General features: G+C 45.2%; 1 protein-coding gene across 1 annotated transcript in view; it reads right to left on the bottom strand.

Moving 5' to 3' along the window:
* Nucleotides 1-8784: 8784 nt before the first annotated feature.
* PRPF3 (pre-mRNA processing factor 3) overlaps nucleotides 8785-24039 on the bottom strand; it is a 63857-nt gene continuing 48602 nt past the window's right edge. Inside the window, exons 10-16 of the mRNA XM_063947154.1 lie at nucleotides 22037-22180; nucleotides 21844-21943; nucleotides 20100-20213; nucleotides 19523-19641; nucleotides 19248-19331; nucleotides 13288-13349; nucleotides 8785-10484 (exon numbers count right to left, since the gene is read on the bottom strand). Of these exons, the coding sequence (XP_063803224.1) occupies nucleotides 10338-10484; nucleotides 13288-13349; nucleotides 19248-19331; nucleotides 19523-19641; nucleotides 20100-20213; nucleotides 21844-21943; nucleotides 22037-22180 (770 nt within the window). The 3' untranslated portion in view covers nucleotides 8785-10337. The remainder of the gene's footprint in view (nucleotides 10485-13287; nucleotides 13350-19247; nucleotides 19332-19522; nucleotides 19642-20099; nucleotides 20214-21843; nucleotides 21944-22036; nucleotides 22181-24039) is intronic.

The following is a 24039-nucleotide window of genomic DNA, read 5'->3' as shown; positions in this document are numbered from 1 at the left end:
CATAGGGCTGCTACAGGTTTGGCTGGATGCACCAGACGGTAATGTAGCGCCTACAGACTGTGAGAGTGGGCGTCTGTCCATGCACATTCAGACGTACCCATGTACATTGCACCAGCCTATGTAGGGGCATCAGCATAAAGACACAGGTGGGTCCATGGCAAAAGATGCAGCTGCATCCGCATCCAACTCTAAATCGGACCGGATATGTCCTGTAGCAAGCAAAGTGTTATTAATGCTAGCAATAAGCACAACAGCAGTAATACATTATTATACAAAGGAGCAGTAGTGCCCCATCATAGGGCAGCAATACTCTGGGACAGGGCGGACAGGTGGGCACAGTGGTGGGTAGTATGACGCATCATAGGGTGCAGGGTGTGTAAAGTCGTAGAAGGCTGTACATAGGTGTAGTTGTAGTGACTGCATCACTGTGGCCGTGCCCCCACTATACAATGCCGGGATTACTGGCAAAGCACAGCAGGGGACGTGGCTACGATGACGTGATTCAGCGTGAACTGTGTTACCGCCTGGCTAGGTGGCTGGCAACAGCCGGCTCTTCCTGTCTGAAACTAACAGCGCTACTGGACCACTCTTTTGTATTACATGTATGCTTTTGAAGATTTGGCGCTCTTGTGAGTTGGGACTGCGGTTAGAGGACACAATTTACCCTATTCTATTGTTATAGCACTTCATGAAGGTTCGACGTATAGGTGCCTGCCGTATTTAAAATATACATTATCCTGGGTCATCCCATTGGGGATACAGAATGCATAACAGGACTCCGCAAACGACCCGTGTGAGGACGTGATCACAGGTACACACTGAGCCATGTGGCCAATATATCGTTCCAATCCGTGTCAGAACAAAATATCATCCGACTAATCACTTAGTATGTGCACCCAGCTTTAGGAGCCGATTGGCTGGTTATCTCCGTACAGGCTTTTCTCCTATCTACATCCAGAATAGCTTCCATACTCACTTCTCAAAAGTACACTACTGTCAGTAGATCCCGCCTTTGGCTTCCTTGACCTGATTCTGTACCATTTGACTGTTTCTTATACGTTTCTGACAACCACTCTTCAGTATGCCCCACGGCGACTGGTTTTACTACCTTACTTTGGTTCCTCCAGAGTCCACAGCCTTGTTTATCAGGAACCCAGAAGACTGCGTATTGGGTGCAGCGATGGTCCAACACCTTTGCGGGGTGACTCAGTGCCTCTGCTCACAAATCCTACTAGTACAGCCAACAACCATATTATCCCAGCGAGAAATGTGACAAAGCCTCTAATCATCCAGAGCTTATTTTCTTTCAGAATGGTCAAGAAGAGTACGAAATCAACCAGATGCTGAGCATCTCTCAAAACCTTGTAATATGAAAAAGATATGGTCCAGAGGAACATTCCTGGTAAAGGCTGCTCCATATCTCAAACTATTAACATTTCTGAACAAGCCCTTTTTGTGGTTTGTCTGTTGATACCCTGCTTTGCAGTAGCGTTGGTCAGTAAACTATTACAACATGGGATGACCGTTTCAAATTAGTCTATTTAAACCAGTATAATGAATACACTAGATTGTGGCATGTTGTTTGTACAACGTCCCTTTCTGCCAGCCAACCATCCCACAGTGGAAAACATGAAGCATGCTAAGTACCAAACACTCTCTAAGGAGAGTGAAAACAGGCGACTGGAGAGCACAGAGGTGAGTAGTAATGGAGTGGGCTAACCAGAGTGGCATGTGGGTATACAAAATGTGAACTACAATCTGGCATAATGTGAAATGGGGCACAATATTTGGAAACGTGGTCTTTTTTTTTTTCTAAAAAAAAACATTTATTTACATTTCTTTCACTGAATGCTCAGCAGAACCCTTTGTATGATAAAAGCATGGTGGTGGGAAGGTGTGGCAGATCAGTTTGATACATAAAAGTGCATCACAGCCTATTAGAAGTCGGACATGCCTCTTCTATTCTTCTGAATTATTCTTAGATGGGACTAGGCACATGGCAACGTCTTGATTGCAGAGGACAACATCTCTAAAAACTTCCAGGCATTCTCTCAGATATGCTTATACTCAGGGTAGGCTCTTGGCCACCACCTTATGCTTCCGTGGGGTTGTGAAACTGAGCCTGGTCTATTATTGACCCAGAAAATCCTTCCTGAAGAGGGGGCAGACTATATTTTCTCCATGATCCTGAAGGGTTCACCCGGACTGCGTGCACATGGATTTGTTGCGACTTCCTTTGAATGAAGATATTGAACAAAGACATGGCTATGGTTCCATCTCATAAACACTTAACTGTACTAGGACCAGCACACGAGTCTTCATAAAAAGGTAGAGACTTGAGAACTGGAAGCGTTAACCAAGAATGTGAAAACATTGATGGCACCTTCATGTGAAACAGCATGCAGGATAGGCATTAGTTAGATCTACCAACAAATCCTCAAAGGGGCTGATGCGGTGACACATGCAAAGAGGCTGTAGTTGCGGAAGCCATGGGGTACTACGTCTACTAATGTGAGATTCTCTTTAGCTGATGCGGAAGGGGGATTGTGCGTCTGCATACGGAAAGCCTTGCCACCCACGCATATTACACCAGCTGCCATGAATAGTGTCACCACTGCACCAAGCCCATGCTCAATGCAGGACACCCGTCACAAACATGGTTCCTTTCGTGTGATGAAGGATGAAGATATGCATTTAGTCCCGTGCATGCAGTATCACCCACTTATATGCCTTTCTGACACGGCTCATGAAGTTCAAACATCCCTTTGGGCAAGCACCGTCTCTGGTGGATCTCTCCTCAGACCATGAGCCATTGTAGAGGAGAGAATTTATAGAAAAGCCCTGACTGCCGCAGCATCACGAGACACAAAATGTATAGTGCAAAACTCTTCTCATGGAAGACCATCCCAAAAGGCATAAACTCATGTCCAGCATGTACACTGTCTGAGCAGGGTCTGCTCCGCACATCGGGGAACATATGTTAAGCAGTCATAGCACAGATAGAAAAGGAATCTTTATAATCAGCTTGTTATAAAGTACCGCAGGATAAAGGTTAGTGACCCGGATGTTGTTCCTTAGTTCTAATGTACCACAATCATGTTGGGTATAAAAATAACAGTTTATTATTAGTTATATGAACATGGGCTTAAACACCTTTCTCTACACTCTGCACTACAAAAAGGAGAGTTATGGTAGACTTACCATGGTTAAGTCTCTTTCTGCTAGGTACACTGTGTTCCACAGGGAAAACATTGGGTGTAGAGTGGATCTTGATCCAGAAAGGCACCAACAGGCTAAAGCTTTAGGCTGTCCCAGGATGCATTGGGGGGCCTCCGCTATATCCCCACCTCCAGGCACTATAAGCTCAGTTTTGTTAACCAGTCCCAATGCAGGAGCAGGTAAAAGACAAGGCAGATGTTAGTCACACAGAACCACATTCTCACGACAGGAGAAGGGGCTAGCGACTAATGCCATACAAACCCTTAAAAGCTAGGTGCGTCAGGGTGGGTGCCTTGTGGAACCCAGTGTACCTTGCAGAAAGAGTTAACCATGGTAAGTCTACCATAACTCTCCTTTTCTGCAGTGGGGTACACTGTGTTCCACAGGAAAAACATCGGGTGATGTCCTAAAGCAGTTCCTCAAAGGAAGCATCCGGGGAGGCGGAAGTATCAATGGCATAGAACCTAATGAACGTGTTCACCGAGGACCACGTAGCCACCTTGCACAATTGTTCCGCAGATGCTCCACAGCGGGCCGCCCAAGAAGGTCCAACAGACAGAGTAGAATGGGCTCTAATGTCAACAGGAGTGGAGTCTCCAGCCTGCACATAGGCTTGTGCAATCACCACTCTAATCTATCTGGCCAAGGTTTTCTTAATCGCAGGCCTGCCACGTTTGTAGAAACCAACAAAAAAAGGGGGTGTCAGACTTCTTGATAGAGGCAGTCCTCTACACATATATACAGAGAGCCCTTACCACATCCAAAGACCGCTCTTTGGGAGATAAGTCAGAAGAGATAACGGCCAGGACCACAATCTCTATAAGATGAAATGACACCACCTTAAGTAAATAACCTGGGCAAATTCTAAGAACTGCCTGGTTATGATGAAATATGAGATAGGGTGGACGACAGGACAATGAGCCGAAGTCCGACACCCATCTACCAGAGACAATAGTCAGTAGAAAGAGGACCTTGGCTGTGAGCCATTTTAGGTCCACAAGAGGTTCAAATGGAGACTCTTGCAGGGCATTCAGAACAGACAGATCCCATGGAGCCACAGAAGGGACATGGGGAAGCTTAATTCTTAACACACCCTGAATGTATGAACGTCAGGATAAGACGCAATCTTTTTGTGAAACCATACCGACAAGTCACATATATGAACCTTGAGGGAGGCCAGACGAAGACCTTAATCCAAGTCTTTTTGCAGAAAAGCCAGGATTCTAGAAGTTTTGAATCTGTAGGCATCAAAATTCTTATCAGCACACTAGGTGTAGTAAGAATTCCATACCCTGTAAGAAATCCGGGCAGATGCCGGCTTACGGGCTTTCAGCATAGTTTGTATGACCGCCTTGGAGAATCCTTTAGCCTTCTGGAGTGATGCTTCAAGAGTCCCGCCGTCAAAACCAATCTGGCCAGGTCTGGATATAGACACGGGCCCTGTACAAGGCGGTCTGGGCGTTGAGGAAGTAGAAGAGGATGCTCTGTCGATAGACCCTGCAGGTCTAAGAACCAATGCCGTCTGGGTCACGCCGGAGTGACTAGAAGTAGTATTCCTCCTTCTTGCTTGAACTTCTGCAGGACCCTGGGCAGGAGTGACACTGTAGGGAACAAGTATGGCAGCCAAAAGTTCCATGGAGTGGCTAGTGTGTCCACGAACACTGCTTGAGGATCCCTGGTCCTTGATCTGAAGACCGAAACTTTGTGACTGTGTCGAGACGTCATCAGGTCTACGTCTGGTAGGCCCCAAATGTCCACTAGGAGTTGAAAGACTACCGGATTAAGACTACACTCACTGGCATGCACATCCAGACGACTGAGGAAGTCTGCTTCCCAGTTTAGGATGCCCGGAATGAAAATTGCTGACGTCGTTGGCAGATGGTGTTCCGCCCTACAATTGATTTTCGACACTTCCAACATATATAGCCATGCGACTCCGAGTGTCGCCTTGATAGTGTATGTATGCCACCGTGGTAGCGTAGTCTGACCGTACTTGAACAGGCTTATGCTCTAGTAGAGGCAGGGCAAGAGTTAAATGCAATGAACACCGCCCGTAACTCCAGAATGTTTATCGGAAGGAGTGATTCTTCTCTGGTTCAGTGACCTTAGAGAGAGTGTTGCTCCAAAACCGCACCCTATCCCCGCAGACTGGCATCTGTTGTAAACAGGATCCAGTCGGGGATCCAGAAGGGACAACCCCATGTCAGTTGCTGGTCCTGAAGTCACCAGATCAGCGATAGCCAAATCTCCGGAGTCAAAGAGATCATGTGAGACCTGATCAGATGAGGCAGGCCGTCCCACATGGCAAGGATTAACCACTGCAGAGGGCGGGAATGAAATGGAGCGTACGCCACTATGTCTTATGTTGACACCATTAGGCCAAGTACTTGCATTGCCGAGTGTAACGACACACTGTTGCAGGAAAGGAAGTATCTTATCCTGTCCTGAAGTTTCAGGACTTTCTCCGGAAACAGGAACAGACGTTGACTGTGTGTCCAGGAGTGCTCCCCAGGTGCACCATGCTCTGAGCTGAGACCAGCGAGGATTTCTTCCAGTTGATGAGCCACCCGTGGGCTTGTAGGAAGCTTACCTTCAGTTGTAGAAAACTGAGAAGGACATCTTGCCAGGATCAGCAGGTCATCTAGATATGGCAGGACCCTGATTCCTGACAACGGAGATGCTCCGTCATTAAGGCCATGACCTTGGTGAAAATCCGAGGAGTCGTGGCCAGTCCAAATGGCAGAGCCTGGAACTGATAGTGTAGGTTGCCAACAGCAAACCGCAGAAACTGCAGATGTGACTTGGCAATAGGTATATGCAGGTACTCATCCTGTATATCCAGGGATACCATATAGTATCCGGGTCCATAGCCAGTACAACGGAGCGCAGCATTTCCATACGGAACTTGGACACTCTCACAAACTTGTTTGGAGAATTGGGGTTGAGAATAGGCCGGAAGACCTATTTGGTTTCGGAACTAGAAACAGGGTCAAGTAGTAACCACTGCCTCTCAGAGACATAGGTACCGACACTACCACTGTAACCAGGAGTGAACTCACAACCTGCTGCAGAGCTTGCGCCTTTAACGGATCCGAAGGGATAACCATGGTGCAATACTGGCGAGGGAGATATCTCTTTAGCGTCTGAAGTAGTCTTTACCCAGACCTGGATGAACTGCAGAAGTTGGCCTCCCACCTTGGTGTCCCACATGGGGAGGTCCGCCCCCATCATGCGGCAGGCTTAGCTTGTTTAGAAGCAGGCTGACGGGCTGTCCAGACTGCTCTGTCTTGGGCTTAGTGGTTTTGGGATCACGAGATTGTCTCGGTATGCCTGATCCGTTGCTTTCCCATGAGGCCAAAATGAACAAAAGGCGGTACCTTTAGTTTTCTATGTAAAAGGATTAGTATTTGGGAGGAAGCCAGTCTTAGCAGCCGCCAGTTCAGACAATTTTATTTAGGTCTTCTCCAAATAAAATGTCTCCCTTAAAAAGAGAGTATCTCCAAGGTGTTTTTCTAGTGTAGGTCCACCTTTCATGACCTCAACCACAGAATATAAGCCAGGACAGACGTTAGATGACGCCTTGGCTGCCACCACACCCACCTCAGAGGATGCCTCCTGTATGTAATAGGCGGCAGTGGTAATGTAAGACAGGTATTGTCTGGCATTTACAGATATATCCTCGGGCAGCTCAATCTCTATTGCCTGAGCCCATGCTTCAATACCTTTCAGCAACCCAAGAGGTGGCATTAGTGGGTCTACGTACAGCACCTGTAAGGGAGTTAATAGATTTCAGGCATCCCTCTACACGCTTATCTATCGGCTCTTTCAGTCTAGTGACAGTGGTGACAAGCAGAGTGGATGACACCACTAGGCAGGTGACATGAGAATCCACCGGCGGTGAATTTTCCCACTTGTTACATAACTCTGCAGGGAGAGGATAGCGAGCCAAGGCCCATTTAGAGAGAGGGAACTTCTTCCCTGGATTAGCCCAGGGTTCCTGCCTGATATCCACCAAATGGTCAGAATGGAGTAATACATTTTTAACCACCTTCTGCTTTTTTTTTTTTTTTTTTTTTAAACATATCAGTTTTCTTAGTGACTGTAGTGGATTCCTCATAATCAGCGATTTATAGGATTTGCTTAATAGCAACCACTAGAACAGGAACATCACTTTGTAATTCAGAGTCCTCGTCAGAAACGTCTGGTTCAGTGTCCGACAGGACAGTACCCTCCTCTTCAGATGAAACATCTGAGAGAGTTGTGGATTGAGAGGAGGAAGCAGCCAGCTTGGATGAAGCAGACACGGGAGTGACCTGGGGTAGATTTTTGTCTAACCAAAGAATTCATCAACTGCTGCAACTGGTTAGACAAATTATCCGCACAAGGTGAATTCATCACAGGGACGTTTGAGGCTGTAAAGGCATAGGTGGTCCCATAGGGAGCGTTAGGCGTTCCACTCAGTACCCAGTAGGTTTCAGAACACAGCCCTGAGTGGCTCCTGATAGGGTACAGGAGATGCAGACTGACTAGGGAATGTATGATACACAGTACACAGACCATCATACACAGTTTACCCCTCTGGAAAATCTGTGGTACATACACTGCATGATACAGGAGCGCCCCCAGATTTCCCGCCCTTTCTGTTAGACATTATACACAAATGCAACACAGAGCGTATTAGTACGATAACGCCAGACAGAGTATAATACCTGGGAATAATTCAGTTAGTATGTGACTGAGTCCCCAGTACACAACACCTGTAATTAATTCCGGTATTATGTGACTGAGTACACAGTAAAATACACGTAATAGGTAAATACTGTGACGTACTATATAAAATGACCCTGACGCATCTAGTCCTTAGGGTACAGAATAGACCAGCCGCAGCTATTCCTAGATGGCGCCCAGCGTCTCAGTCAGGGAGTGAGGGCGAGTGGAAGGCAGCTACATGGCGGGAAAATCTGCAGTAGATGTCGCCCTGGGTCGGGGAGGGGCTGCAGGTCAAGCGCCGACACCCCTATGCTGGGCCTCAACACCTGGTACTACGGAGCCTTATTAACAGGGGCGTTAGTACACCCGACCTGTACACCATATGCCCTGGCACATGTAGTGGGATCCCTGTACGTAACAGTGTCCACGCCAGCGTCGCAGTCAGTCTCCCTAGACTGCGATCGAAACGCGATTTAATGACAGCCACGCAAACCAGGAGAGAGTCTGCGACCGTGTACCTAAAGCCGGAGAGTCTCCGCCGCAAGTACCCGGGAACAGGCCGGGGGAGTATGCGACGCCGCTTGGGAAGTGATGGAGCTGCAGTGCCAAAGTGTCACCATGACATACAGCCCAGTTTTGAAGAGATTTTCTGTCAGAAAAAGCTTTTTCAGGGCTGCCCAGTGCACCCCCTCCTGTTATGTGACCTGTTGCTTCAGCACCAACTGAAAAACTGAGCTCTCAGTGCCTGGAGGCGGGGTTATAGAGGAGGCCCCCCAATGCATCCTGGGACAGCCTAAAGCTTTAGCCTGTTGGTGCCTCTTTGGATCAAGATCACTCTACACCTGTTGTTTTCCCTGTGGAACAATGTACCCTGCTGCAGAAAGACTCAAGCTTTCAGTAGTTTTAAACAAACGTCAAATTGCTCAAATGTAAAACCTAGAAAACAAGTCATTGCATTAAGGCTTCACTACCACCAACATCACCGATGCGTCCCCACTCCCTTGATGAAGGAAATTCAACAGGCAGCCTTCCAGCTGTTGTACGACTACACGTCCCAGCATGCCCTGCCAGCTGCTGGACGACCATATGTTGCATACCCCTGCCCTAGATGTCAGATGCAGCCATACATGGTGGCATCTGCTCCTAATACAGCTCCAGTGAAAACCCACAATATAAAGTTTGTGAACAAACAATAGAGGTGTGGATTTGCCATAGAAAAAAGGAAGAGGGAAAGGGGTCAAGCTTGCCAAATCTTTCATAGACATAGTAGTGGAGCGTTAATGAGATAAAAACCCACCCTCAGATTCTCTCAATACAGAAGTTACAATCGTCGGAGTCTATTCAATTGCGCGGTATAGGTCCAAGATTTGCATTAATGTACGCAAACACATTTAGAATTCAAGGTTAAATTAAGGTGCAATCGGGCCAGTTTGGCAAGCCATTGCTACACACATTGCCGTCATGACCACAATTCAATTGATCCCTACGTATATGAGTAAAGATCAACCTTGCTCAACGTGAGAAAAATGGCATACAAATATAGGGTTCTGGCTTTGCCCCACCCCCCTAAGTAAAGAGGTTTAAACAGCAACGCAAATTTATAGCCACAGTGAATATTCATCAGACATTAACGGGAGATACTGAAATATGTCATTCACACCGGTTTTTTTTGTTTTTTTGTTTTTAATTTTTCTTTTGCATGAAAGAATAAAGGAAACTCTCAGAATTACAAATAAGGCTTACCGTTACCCCCAAAAAGAAGAGGTTAAAAAAAAAAAGTGATATTATAAAAAAAAAAAAAAAACGTAAGCCTTATTTTTCTAATTTCCAATGGGATATCAATTGTTTTCTAAAAACACCAATCTTGTAAGGCCCTTCCCTGCTGCATAAAATCTACATGCCCGAGTCGCTGGGAAAGGCTCCGCAGTAAAAGTGCGAGCAGTCGCTGTGCCCACCTCCACCACTGAGCAAGAAGCCGCCTGTAATACCCTGTACACGAGTCATCTCGCCCTGCTACACAGCAAATGAACTCTACAAGATATCTGCTTTCTGAAAACAACCGATGAGGTCCTATATTCACTTTACCTCTTTCTCCAGGTAGATTGCTACTTATGTCAAACATTTACAAATTCATTAACACCTGTTGCTTCTAGAAAAGCCTCAAACGAAGCGTGTTTCAGACAACTCAAACAATTAGGGGTTAATGTCCAGTCTGCAGCAATATTTAGAGGGACCAGTATTTTCGTTTAGTTTCCGGTTATCCAGAAGATGACTGTCTATCCGCTTGTGCCAGAGTCCTGTGGGACGGCTAAACATATCTGGTAACATCTGGGAGGTATCCATACTCGGAAGTCATGTCTTAGTTGTAGGAAGTGCGGCGTGGGGTAAATCAATACCTGACGTATAGCTCAGTCTGCAGTCTCCAAAACAGACTGACTCAGCGCCAAGTCCCAGTAGTGCTCAGCACCGTGCTTCTTAAAATGTTCCCGTGCCATGTTCTCTGTGGGGCACTGTTTAAATTTTATATCTCCAAAACTGCGTTCTTTGGCTGTTCCCTGAAAATCATTAAGCAGTGTTCATTAGACTTGCAAAATGAATGAAAGAAGTATTCTACATAGAAATGGAATAAAGGTGCACTTATTCCTAGGACCTTCCTATAGCTGACCCAAGAGTACAGACAATGGCCCAGAACTACATATATTGTGTCTTAATCTACCCCCCCCCCTTTTCTTATTTTTTTCTAGAGCACCATTTCCATTATAAAAGCGCCCCTATCAACTGACCTTTATAAACGGTGAAACGGCACACGGAACTAGGGGGATGCTGTACCAAGCAGTGAAAAGAGTGGAGGAGTGGGCCAGTGAGGAAGCATTTATCAAGTACATTCTATAAAATAATACGCAGATGCCAATTGGGTGCTATGGGCAACTTCTCTACTGGTCCAGTTCTCCACTTCTTTCCCTGCTTGATACATATTAACCGCTAGGTTACTGCAAAACTCTACAAGCAACTGATCATTGTAGACTTCCTGAGGCATTTATATGGAGTGCGCTCTGAATAGTAAAATGCCAGCGATCATGACAATTGTTTCTAGCTAGAACATGCATAAAAAAAAAAAAAAAAGCTATAATAAATACTGACAATGTGTTTAAAAACCCTCAGTGCAGTCTTATTGGACACACTGGAAAATGCACTTAAGATTGCTAGTACGTTTTATTAGCGAGACCCGACACTTTCTGTATTTATAAAACCGCAAAATTTATTTAAAAAAAATAAAAAATATTATATATATATATATTTTAAAAATAAATAAAACATTTATATACACAAACTGACATTAAGTGGGGAATTCAATTAGCCGTGAGTTTTATCACACAACTGGAGCACCCAGGTAAAGTGGTCAGAGCTATTCAATCAGCAACTTGCGGTATGCCCATGACTAGCCCCGAGGCACCACAACGCAGAGCAGGAGATGGGGCTTTGTGGCTAGACACAAGGGCTTACTGCGGGTTACTAATCGGATAGCTCTGGGGAGTTTACCCAGGAACTTAAGCTAGGTGGTGAAGCCCACGCCTAATGGAAGTTCCTCCTTAGTAAAAGAACATATTCACCTAATTATCATATAACACTAATGCTGGCCTGGTATTTATATTGCCTCTAAAAACACATATATATTGTAAAGTGTTCTCCACAGATAGACACTTCACAAGATTACAAGCAATGTAATGTAGAGCACTAGCAGGGCACTACCAGAGCAATGCCGTGTGTACTTTAAGATAAAGGTATATTTGAACCAGGGCTTATTTTTCAAGGGTAGTTTCTCTGCAGGCGTGATCGTGCCGATAGTGGGGCAGGCATATGGGTACATCCAGTGACCGCTGACGTACGTTTCGCTTTAGCTGGCTTTCTCAAGACACCGCAAGGTCACCATTAGTGTTTAGGCTAATTAGATTAATGTTTTCAAATAAATGCCATATACATTTTGGGGGCAAAATGTGCATATACCATGTTAGAAAGCTGTATACGCTGTGGCATACCATTAACGATATGTAGCATTACCTGTACAATAGTAACTACTGATAACCTATTTATCCATCTTGAGTGTAACCAAAAAGGTAACAATTTGAAACTATTATAACTAATGCTCTGGAAAATCAAGTAGGACGCGCCTATTTGTCTCATGTGTACAATTTTGATAATCTCTTCATCCTTCCAAAAAATGTATACTAATAACTAGAGATGAGCGGATTCGGTTTTACTCGGTTTTACTCGGTTCTCAAAACCGAATCTTATTGGCTCACGGATGTCACGTGTTTTGGATAGCCAATAAGATTCGGTTTTGAGAACCGAGTAAAACCGAGTAAAACCGAATCCGCTCATCTCTACTAATAACGGGATATACTGCTGGTTACGGTCAACAGTTAATACAAATTTATCAAAAGATAAATGGTCAGACAGGAATACCCAAGCTAGTTTTAGTATATATGTAATATTTACTGTCAAGTTTACGTCTATTTGTTCCTTTCTTTGATATCACTGGTCTATAATTTTTGATATTCTTGTATATTTCACAGTTTCATTAATAAGTGGCAGGTCTCGCTTTCTCACATGTATACATAATAAACGTTGGGTATTAGCAATCTTCTTGAGTGCACCTGCAAGAAACTGGCCTGCCTTCTACTACCCCCTCCTCAATAATAGGGAGGAGACTATGGAGTTGATGTATCAAGCAATGAAAAGAGTGGATAGGTGGAGCAGTGTAGAAGTTGCCCATAGCAATCAATCAGCATCTATCTATAATTTTATACAATGTACTTTATAAATGCTTCCTTAGATCTAATTGGTTGCTATGGGCAACTTCTCCACATGCTTTCACTGCTTGATACATCAACCCCAGAGTCTGTAGAATTCCAGTAATGTTACTAGAAAAATGTTCCCTCCTACTGTTTTGTTCTGCTTACACATTTGTATTTGAAGTTCTGTTGTCCGCTATTCAAGGTAATTGGTTATCTACCTTAATACTAGTGGATGCACAGGTGCCAACTCGATCAGCTGCGAGCCAGCCCTTGGTGGGAGTGAATGCGACCATATGCGGCACTTACAGTTGCCGACTATCTGAATCTTATTCCCCAAAGGGCTGCTTACAAAAAATCTGCGAGTCTGGAGTGAGATGGGGACAACATGAGGTGCCGCAGCAATGGTACCTCACCATACTCACCCCAATTGTATGTGTGGTTAATGGTCTACAGCCAATTAAAATAGTAATAATAAGCCATGTTGTGACTAGGCGCAAAAAACTAGTCAAGATAACGGTGGACCCATCTGTATATTCTAAAACAAAAATAATGTAGAACTCACCTCCCATACTAAAGAGCACTTGTTGGACTTCTTTACTGTCTCCTCGTCTGACTCGTCGTCATCTGTAAGGGAGAAACATTTCATTCTAACAGAGTGACAGTGGCCATGACATTTATATGGGAGGCTTAAGATGACCTCACAATCCTTATATAATCCAGTAAGAAAAGGCCACGTGAGACACCAACATTCTGCTTGGACCGGCAGCAGAAGGTCAGAGTTAAGCTATGGGAGGGGAGGATTAGAGATAGGCTGCAGGAGGGGAGGGGGAGCCTATGGGAGCAGGGGGATAGGGTTTGACTATGGAAGGGGAGGGCTGGGGATAGGCTGCAGGAAAGGAGGTTAGAGTTGGACACTAAGGGGGAGGGCCAGGGGTTAGCGATGCGATACGGACTGAAGCAACACCGGATAAAATAGAAATAATCATCTGGTGACCACCATGCCCAGAAGACACCGCTGGAGGTGCTGGACCAGGTAAGTCACCAGTAGATCACCAGGGACGCTTTGTCAAAATTTTAATCATGTCGACATTTCGTCGGTGCAGACATGGAGAAATGTTGACCCCGTCAATGGTGACACTGCCAGCATGTCGACTAAATATACCAGACCCTCCCTAAAATAATAGTTTGCTAGTGTACCGCGTGTGTATCCTGACTGAGGGCCAGCAGTTCTGGTTAGTACTGGATGGGACTCGGCAAGGGGGTGAGCTAGGGGAGGACAGAAAGGGAAGGCGGCAGGCATATGCATGTATTGGAACTGTGTGTGTGTGTGTGTGCGGTCCTCACGGCACCCCCAACAGTCCAGGTTGTAGGAATATCCCTGCTTGTGTACAGATGGTATAATCAAACTGACTGAGGAACTAATTAAGTCCCCTGTGTCTAAACATGGATAGCCTTAACACCTGGACTGCTGTGGTGCCTTGTGGACCGCATCTGGGAACCACTGCTTTAGGGACTATGCTTAGATTGTATTGTAGGAGAGACCGGCACACTCCCGGTACTAGGACCCCTTTGTTATAGGGGTTTTGTAGGGATAATCTTTATTAACACCCTATAACTATACTCCTTGTATTAAATAGCCCCTTGCGAGGCTGAGTGTAATAGTCTGTTACAGAGGTTGCTGTGCGTATATAGCACATAATATATTCTCCAGGGCTCCATAGAAGACATCAATGTATAAAACAAGTCAGGATGCATTTATTATTCATTAACAATTATATGATATGGTGCGCACACATATTCCGCAGCGCTTTACAGAGAATATTTGGCCATTCACATCAGTCCCTGCCCCAGAGGAGCTTACAATCCACAAGTTCAAACACACACACACACACACACACACACACACACACAATTTGTGTCTGGAGCCAATTAACCTGCCAGTATTTTTGGAGCATGGGAGGAAGACCGAGCACATGCAGGAAGCATACGCAGGCACGGGGAGAATATACAAACTCCACATTGTGGTGGGAATCGTACCTCAGTGCTGTGAGGCAGTAACAGTACCAGCATCAAGGAGGACATGTTTTATAAGGTGGACGGTGCCTTAGCTTAGGGCTTACACACAGCAACACATCACAATTTTCTTCTAGAATTTCAAAATACCTCACTATAAGCAGCAACTTCAAACAGTGACACAGCCTTAACTACCTCACTATGGGGGTCATTCAGACCTGATAGCTCGCTACCGTTTTTTGCAGCTCTGCGATCAGGTCAGTACTGCGCAAGCACCGCAATGTGCAGGCTCGTCGCACGGGTACAAAGCGGATCGTTGCTGTGCGATGGGTTTTTACGAAGAATTCATTCGCACAGCCGATCGCAAGGAGATTGACAGGAAGAAGGCGTTTGTGGGTGTCAACTGACCGTTTTCAGGGAGTGGTAGAAAAAACGCAGACGTGTCCAAGCGTTTGCAGGGCGGTTCTGACGTCAATTCCGGCCCCGGACAGGCCGAAGTGATCGCAGCGGCTAAGCAAGTACTGGGCAACTCAGAAACTGCACAAAGTCTTTTTTGTACCGCACGGCTGCACATGCAATCGAACACTTACACAGCTGAAATACACTCCCCGGAGGGCAGCGCTGCAAAAAACTGCTAGCGAGCGATCAGGTCTGAATGACCCCCTATATGCAGCAACTTCACACAGTGACACAGCCTAATACCTCACTATAAGCAGCAGCTTCACACAGTGACATAGCCTAATACATCACTATAAGCAGCAGCTTCACACAATGACATAGCCTAATACCTCACTATAAGCAGAAACTTCACACAGCCTAAACTACCTCACTATAAGCAGCAACTTCACACAGCCTAAACTACCTCACTATAAGCAGCAACTTCACAGTGACACAGCCTAATACCTCACTATAAGCAGAAACTTCACAGTCTAATACCTCACTATAAGCAGCAACTTCACACAGCCTAATACCTCACTATAAGCAGCAACTTCACACAGTGACACAGCCTAATACCTCACTATAAGCAGCAACTTCACACAGTGACACAGCCTAATACCTCACTATAAGCAGCAACTTCACACAGTGACACAGCCTAATACCTCACTATAAGCAGCAACTTCACACAGTGACACAGCCTAATACCTCACTATAAGCAGCAACTTCACACAGTGACACAGCCTAATACCTCACTATAAGCAGCAACTTCACACAGTGACACAGCCTAATACCTCACTATAAGCAGCAACTTCACAGTGACACAGCCTAATACCTCACTATAAGCAGAAACTTCACACAATGACATAGCCTAATACCTCACTATAAGCAGAAACTTCACACAGCCTAAACTACCTCACTATAACCAGCAACTTCACACAGCCTAAACTACCTCACTATAACCAGCAACTTCACACAGCCTAAACTACCTCACTATAACCAGCAACTTCACACAGCCTAAACTACCTCACTATAACCAGCAACTTCACACAGCCTAAACTACCTCACTAAGCAGCAACTTCACACAGTTACACAGCCTAATACCTCACTATAAGCAGCAACTTCACACAGTGACACAGCCTAATACCTCACTATAAGCAGCAACTTCACAGTGACACAGCCTAATACCTCACTATAACCAGCAACTTCACACAGCCTAAACTACCTCACTATAACCAGCAACTTCACACAGCCTAAACTACCTCACTATAAGCAGCAACTTCACACAGTTACACAGCCTAATACCTCACTATAAGCAGAAACTTCACACAGCCTAAACTACCTCACTATAAGCAGAAACTTCACACAGCCTAAACTACCTCACTATAAGCAGCAACTTCACAGTGACACAGCCTAATACCTCACTATAAGCAGCTTCACACAGTCTAATACCTCACTATAAGCAGCAACTTCACAGTTACACAGCCTAATACCTCACTATAAACAGCAACTTCACACAGCCTAATACCTCACTATAAGCAGCAACGTCACACAGTGACACAGCCTAATACCTCACTATAAGCAGCAACTTCACAGTGACACAGTCTAATACCTCACTATAAGCAGCAACTTCACAGTGACACAGCCTAATACCTCACTATAAGCAGCAACTTCACCCAGTGACACAGCCTAATACCTCACTATAAGCAGCAGCTTCACACAGTGACACAGCCTAATACCTCACTATAAGCAGCAACTTCACACAGTGACACAGCCTAATACCTCATTATAAGCAGCAGCTTCACACAGTGACACAGCCTAATACCTCATTATAAGCAGCAGCTTCACACAGTGACACAGCCTAATACCTCATTATAAGCAGCAGCTTCACACAGTGACACAGCCTAATACCTCACTATAAGCAGAAAATTCACACAGCCTAAACCACCTCACTATAACCAGCAACTTCACACAGTCACAGCCAAATACCTCACTATAAGCAGCAACTTCAGTGACACAACCGGATACCTCACTAAAAAAAACAACTTCAGTGGCGTGGCCTGGACGGGCATGGTGTAGGAGCCCAACTCCTTAGCTCTTGGGCTCATCTATCCGCTTTACCTATCCTGAGCCTTTAGCCAGAGTACTGGCTGTGGCGACTACTTATCTAATCCCTTTTCCACACACTGGGAGTCCCCTGGGCCGTCTGAGATCGGCGGTGACTGACTTGTGGGAGTTTCTTTGCTCTCCTGTGTAGCGGCTTCAGATAGCAGGCACCATCTTGGATTTAGGCCGCCACGGTTCCTGACTTCAGCACTGGGCTCTCCGTGTTCCTTGAGGTGGCTCTCCTTTAGTGAGGCAGTTGAGCTCTCTATTGCTGGCTCCTGCAGGCTCCATGGGTTGCTGGCTCTCTGTGGAAGTCTGATGCAGCCACCATCCTTGGTCTACGGTTCAGTGACTGGTAGGCTCTTGATGTGAAAGAAATCCCTGCTGCCTATTCTGTGGTACAGCTCATAGTGAATTTGGTGTTTGTCATCTCTAGCGTTACATATTTGCCCAACTTCAAGTTTGGCTTTACAATTCCTCCTGGCTCTGACATTATGGATAGAATCCTGAAGGCTACTGTTGTGTCCATAGACTTGCTGACCATCTGGAGAGTTTACATGCTGACTCGCATCTATGCTGTGATCCGCCATTACCTTCCGGAACCCAATTTGGATAAATATGTTGGCGCTGATGAAAAACATTCCACCTCCTTCAAGTTTCAGAAAATGGCACATTCATTTCTATTTGTCGTAACTCCTGGAAGTTTTGATCATGTATTCCCTCCATATTTGTTTACTGTGACAAGCGTTTCATCTATCCTACATCCCATACCAATCCTGTTAAAGACCGTTTGCTTCCTTTGGAGTTAGATTCGATGCAGTCTCTGGATATTATTGACATCCTATCCAGATGTTCCGGTTCCAGCTCACTTCATTTTACACTTGCCAGTGAGGGTCTCAACTGTGGGATTCCATGTTCTTCATTGTTGGGCGGTTTCCAGGGACTCTCTGATGCACAGTTTTTGAACGTCACTTTTTTTTGTCGTCATCTGCCGAGTTGGGACTGGGGGAAAGGTGTTTAACTTAGTTGTATTATGGGCCTTTTGTTGGACTAATCCTCCTTAAATAATGTCAAGAATTGTTTTCTGTTTATATGTCTCCGCTGATCATGTTATTTTGTTTTCTGCCCTGCCGGGAGGGGGGATGCTATGGCTAATATGGATGCTCAATGGGATTTGGGGAGAGGGGGGGGGGGGGGGGGGGGGGGGGGGGGGGAGGGGGGGGGGGGGGGGAGATGACCCTCTATAAATACTGTTGTAGACTTCTCATCTGGCTATATATTCCGATTAAACATATATATTGACCGCATATTGTATGCTCTGGGCATCTGTTAGTTGTTCCTCTCTATCCATTCAACATGCCCGAGGGGTCACAGGGTAGATTTTCCCTCAAGATTTAATTTTAGTAGTATAGTAGGTAGGGGTATTTGGGGCTCCTGGTAGGCCATAAATTGGGGGTTTGGTTCTACAGGGTAAACTACCTCACTATAACCAGCAACTTCACACAGTGACACAGCCTGATACCACACTATAACCAGCAACTTCACACAGTGACACAGCCTGATACCACACTATAACCGCAACATCACACAGTGACACAGCCTGATACCACACTATAACCGCAACATCACACAGCCTGATACCACACTATAACCGCAACATCACACAGTGACACAGCCTAATACCCACACTATAACCAGCAACTTCACACAGTGACACAGCCTGATACCACACTATAACCGCAACATCACACAGTGACACAGCCTGATACCACACTATAACCGCAACATCACTCAGTGACACAGCCCGATACCTCACTATAACCGCAACATCACTCAGTGACACAGCCCGATACCTCACTATAACCGCAACATCACACAGTCTAAAATATCCCAGAATCAGTCACTGCAATCAGCAAGGGTACAAAGACGCGTTCATGCACATTATGAGGGCAACACATCAATACTCACCATTTGCCTTGGAATTTGTCGTCCGCTCATCCCATTTAATTCGACTCAGCATCAGTCGTTTAAATTTCTTCTGTGATTTTGGCCCTTAAACACCAAAAATGTACAGTGAGACAATGTATGCCGGACTGCAGTGACACACGGGCTGCGGTCAGCACTGCAGAAAGCAGTGTCGCAGTAACGGGGTATTACATCCTCCTCTCCAAGATGGGCACAATAACTGGACATGTACAACTATATAAATAGAAGTCATAACACTCTGCAGATCTTGTACGTACCTCCTTCCACTACCACCACATTTACATCTTTGTGTAGCACGACTACTCCTGTCAGGTACAGCTGGTTGATGTTTGCTTCAATCTTGAACTTTTTGGATGGACTACTTAAATTTCGAATACTAGAAAATACAAATGCAAAACATTTTTACGATTCATAATACACAAAAACATATATATCTAAATATCTAACAAACAGATCTGAGGACGCTAATACATAGTACTGTTCCAATATTAAACATTCAGATTTCAAAACACATAATAAAATCTTACTTTTGTTTAGGTAAAATGTATTCATAAAAACAATAAAATGTATAGAGCATCTGTACAATTTCACAGAGACGTGCTGTAGGATTTATCCTGTTTACATTCAGTTTTTAGTGTGTTTCTTTGTTGACACTGGGTTTGCAAAGAAGTGTGAATCAGGCCCACTGCCAAGGAAATGTATCACTACTTCTTATTTCTTAAGTGAAAAAAATAGGGGGCACATTGTGGATGGCTTATAGGCTATTACGTGGGTTTATAGAAAGGACATCTAAGTAACAAGTGACTTTCTATAGGATAACCACATGATACGTACCTATATACAGCTACATGGATGCCTTGTGTAATATCTTCCTTTAACCTTTTTACTTTCTTCTCTTTTCTCTGTTCTGCCGTTAGTTTTCTGGCTGCATTGGCTTCTTCATGAGCCCTAAAATGCAAAAAAAAAAAACAAAAAAACATTATTAATAATTATATTGGATATGGATGCATAAACAGGGGTCTGGGATATACAAATTAAGGAGAATTATGGTAGACTTATGAGGGCAGAGGGAGTTGACTGGCTAGGAGGTGTTTAACAGCACAGAGGCCATCTTGTATAACATCCTCTGCAGATAACTTCGCCTGGCAAACTCTACAGGAGGGCAACACAGGGGATCCTGCCTGTTTCCGTACCTCTTTGTTAGACATGTTAGTAAAACAGTACGGGCGCCTTTACACTCTGAAGTTTAATGATAGGGGTAGTCAGAGTGTGGTATGTGACTGAAAACAGCCCAGTATGTGCTGGGGGAAACAGCCCTGGAAGCACCTGTGCACAGGGTATAGAAATAACAGATAGGAATAAATGGTACAGCTGAAAAGTCAGACAGCAGAACTAGCACACAGGGGCAGATGTATTAACCTGGAGGAGGCATAAGGAAGTGATAAACCAGTGATATGTGCAAGGTGATAAAGGCACCAGCCAATAAGCTCCAATATGTAAATGAACAGTTAGGATCTGATTGGCTGGTACCTTTATCACCGTGCACATATCACTGGTTTATCACTTCCTTATGCCTTCTCCAGGTTGATACATCTGCCCCACAGTCACATACAATGCAGAGAAAATATACAATATCACTGCAATGAGCACTTGAATCAACTACTCAGCTTGTTTTGAAGCAGGTAGTATGTAAAAACCTGGCGTGCTGACGTTTTTTACAGGGAGACTTAGCCCAGCGTTCCCGGAGACCTGCTTGCTACCTTGCTGTAACAGTATCCACGCCAGCGCAGCAGTCTGTCTCCCCAGATGCGCGGCGGACCGCGATTTGGCCACAGGTCCCGGTAAAGGGAACCTATTACCTGCCCCTCCCCCCCCCCCCCCCACCGTTGTTGCCCCTGCAGTCCTGCGGACCCCACAGCCAGCGGTGCTATTCACAGTGTGTTTACCCTGCTGCAAGTTCCCATCTGAGGCTCTGGCCAAGCGGGAGTTTCGGCGCCAGCAAGAGGGGGTGGGGGCAGGGGGTGGGTGGAGCTGCAGCGCTGAAGTCAGTCCGACTTACAGCACAAGAAAAAAGTCACTTCAGAATAGGCTTTCACATGCATATTTAGGACCGGTACTTTTTAGTGTAATGGTGACATGTATTTTAGGTTTACAGGTTCGTGAACCTCTTCACTACACCATTTAGAATACAGGATGAGTGTCCCATATACAAAAACACTTAGGACCAGAAGCATTTTGGATATGGGATTTTTCCGTATTTTGGAATAATTGCATACCATAATGAGATATCATGGTGATGGGACCCAAGACTAAGCACAGAATGCATTTATGTTTCATATACACCTTATACACACAGCCTGAAGGTCATTTAATACAATATTTTTAATAACTGTATTAAACACAAGTTTGTGTACATTAAGCCATCAGAAAACAAAGGTTTCACTAGCTCAGTCTCACTCACAAAAATCAGTATTTTGGGATATTCCGTATTTCGGAAATCTGAATATGGGATATTTAAGCTGTACTGAGAGTAGGTGCGGAAGGTCTATAGATAGAAGGCAGGCGCTGGGCTACTTACTTCTGTCGTTTTGCCATCTGTGCTCTGACGTGTGCCTCTACTTTCGTGGGGTCCTGGATTGCTTCCGTTCCCAAAACTCGCATCAGATTGGATATTCGCACTGGGGGGGAAAAAAAAAAAAATATTTAGAGATGTTTCACCACCACCAATAGGAGAACACACAATTCTAGGAAATCCATAGAACAAACTTAACCTTTGGGTTCTGGTGGAGGCATAAGTCCTAATCGTACTTTCTCCTGCAATTCCTTCTGCGCCTCCCTCCTAGTCTGGCGACGTAGTTTCTTCTGTTCTCTTTTGGTAAGGTAAACCCCTAGTGTGACTGGTGCATCTGTGTCAACTAGGATAATATAAAAAGAAAGAGCTAATGGGACAGTCTACAAAATGAACATTAAAGTTGAATTGATTAAAAAGTTCCTAAAAACCTTGTAATTCTTACTTAAATATTCTATTCCACAATTAAGGCCCTGTCTGCATCTATAAATAGATTTATTTAGGATTCTCTGGGTAACAAAGAGGTATAATATAACTACTGAAGTCTACATGGGCTTCATCATATAACTAAGGTACTTCATTTTGACTGCTGGTACAAAGTGTCCGTTTATATTACGAGGAAGCTATGACGGCCCCACAGAAGTCTACACACCTGTAAAACAAACTGGCTAAACCATGCCTGTTAGACTGCCACATAAGCCACAGGACAACCATTATAAACATTCTCACATACCTATAATTATTAAACTTAATACCATTTTCATTAAAATTTCCGTGCCTTTGCTCATTTACAGGAACATCTTGGTTGTATGTATCAACGAAGGATATTTAGGAAAAAAAAATTCCTAAATTTTCAAAACTGAGAGAGGAGGGATGTGAAGAGGGAGGTGCCGGCTGTGCAGACAATGCTAATTTTAGATTGTGCCACACCTCCGGTTGCAAGCTTCACACCCCTAATGTCTAAGGAACACTCCAGTGTCCCCTAGAGGATTCAGAGAAATGGATTTATCGGTAAGTACCAAAATCCTCTTTTCTCTTTCATCCACTAGGGGACACTGGAGTCCTATACAGTAGGGGACGTCCCAAAGTTTTCCCCCAGGGAGGGAGTGCTGTCGGTGGCCTGCAAAACTAAACTTCCGAACTTAGATTCTCCGGACGCAAAAGTATCAAACTTGTAAAATTTCGCGAACGTATGGGCTGAAGACCACGTTGCCGCTCTGCAAAGTTGAGTAGTGGAAGCACCCCTGGCAGCCGCCCACGAGGCACCCACTGATCGGGTAGTATGAGCACCCGTCTGAACCGGCACCTCTTTGCCACAGGAAATATAAGCCTGCCGAATGGCAAGTCTAATCCATCTGGACAAAGTCTGCGGAGAGGCCGGCCAACCCTTCTTTGGCCCATCATAAAGAACAAACAAATGGTCCGACTTTCTGAAAGATGACGTAACCTGTACGTATACCCGTAAAGCTCGGACAACATCCAATGACACGTCCTCATCTGTGAGACCCTGGAAAGATGGGACCACTATTGGCTGGTTTACATGAAACCCCGACATCACCTTCGGAAGGAAGTCTGCTCTTGTACGGAGTTCCGCCCTATCCTCATGAAAAACCAAGAAAGGACTCTTACAGGATAAGGCTCCCAACTCGGAAACCCGCCTAGCCGAAGCCAAGGCAAGTAATAACGTGACCTTCCAAGAAAGATATTTCAGGTCTGTACTTGTCAACGGCTCAAAAAAAATCGGTGACTTCAAATATTCTAACACCAAACCTAAGTCCCATGGTGCCGTGGGAGGACGAAAAGGGGGTTGAATCCTCAGAACCCCCTGTAAAAAGGTTTGAATCTCTGGCAAGGATGCTAGCCGCTGTTGAAAAAGAATGGAGAGCCGAAATCTGAACCTTCAAAGAGCCCAATCTGAGTCCTCCCTCTAGACCGGCCTGAAGGAACAGTAGAAGTCGCGATAAATGGAAGTTTGATGAATTCCATCCCCGTTCCTGACACCAAGCCATGTACCGTCTCCAGATACTGTAGTAGTGCCCGGCTGTGACCGGCTTCCTAGCGGCAATCATTGTAGGAATGGCCGTTCGTGGGATCCCTCGGTTTCTTAAGATCCGGGTTTCAATAGCCACGCCGTCAAACGCAGCCCGTTTAGGTCGGGGTGCAGGAACGGTCCCTGAGATAGCAGGTCCTCTCTCTGAGGTAACC

This window comes from Pseudophryne corroboree, chromosome 12 (assembly GCF_028390025.1).
Source record: "Pseudophryne corroboree isolate aPseCor3 chromosome 12, aPseCor3.hap2, whole genome shotgun sequence".
NCBI lineage: Eukaryota > Metazoa > Chordata > Amphibia > Anura > Myobatrachidae > Pseudophryne > Pseudophryne corroboree.
Note: the sequence above shows the minus strand (reverse complement) of the source record. Positions and strands in the feature narration are given on the sequence as shown.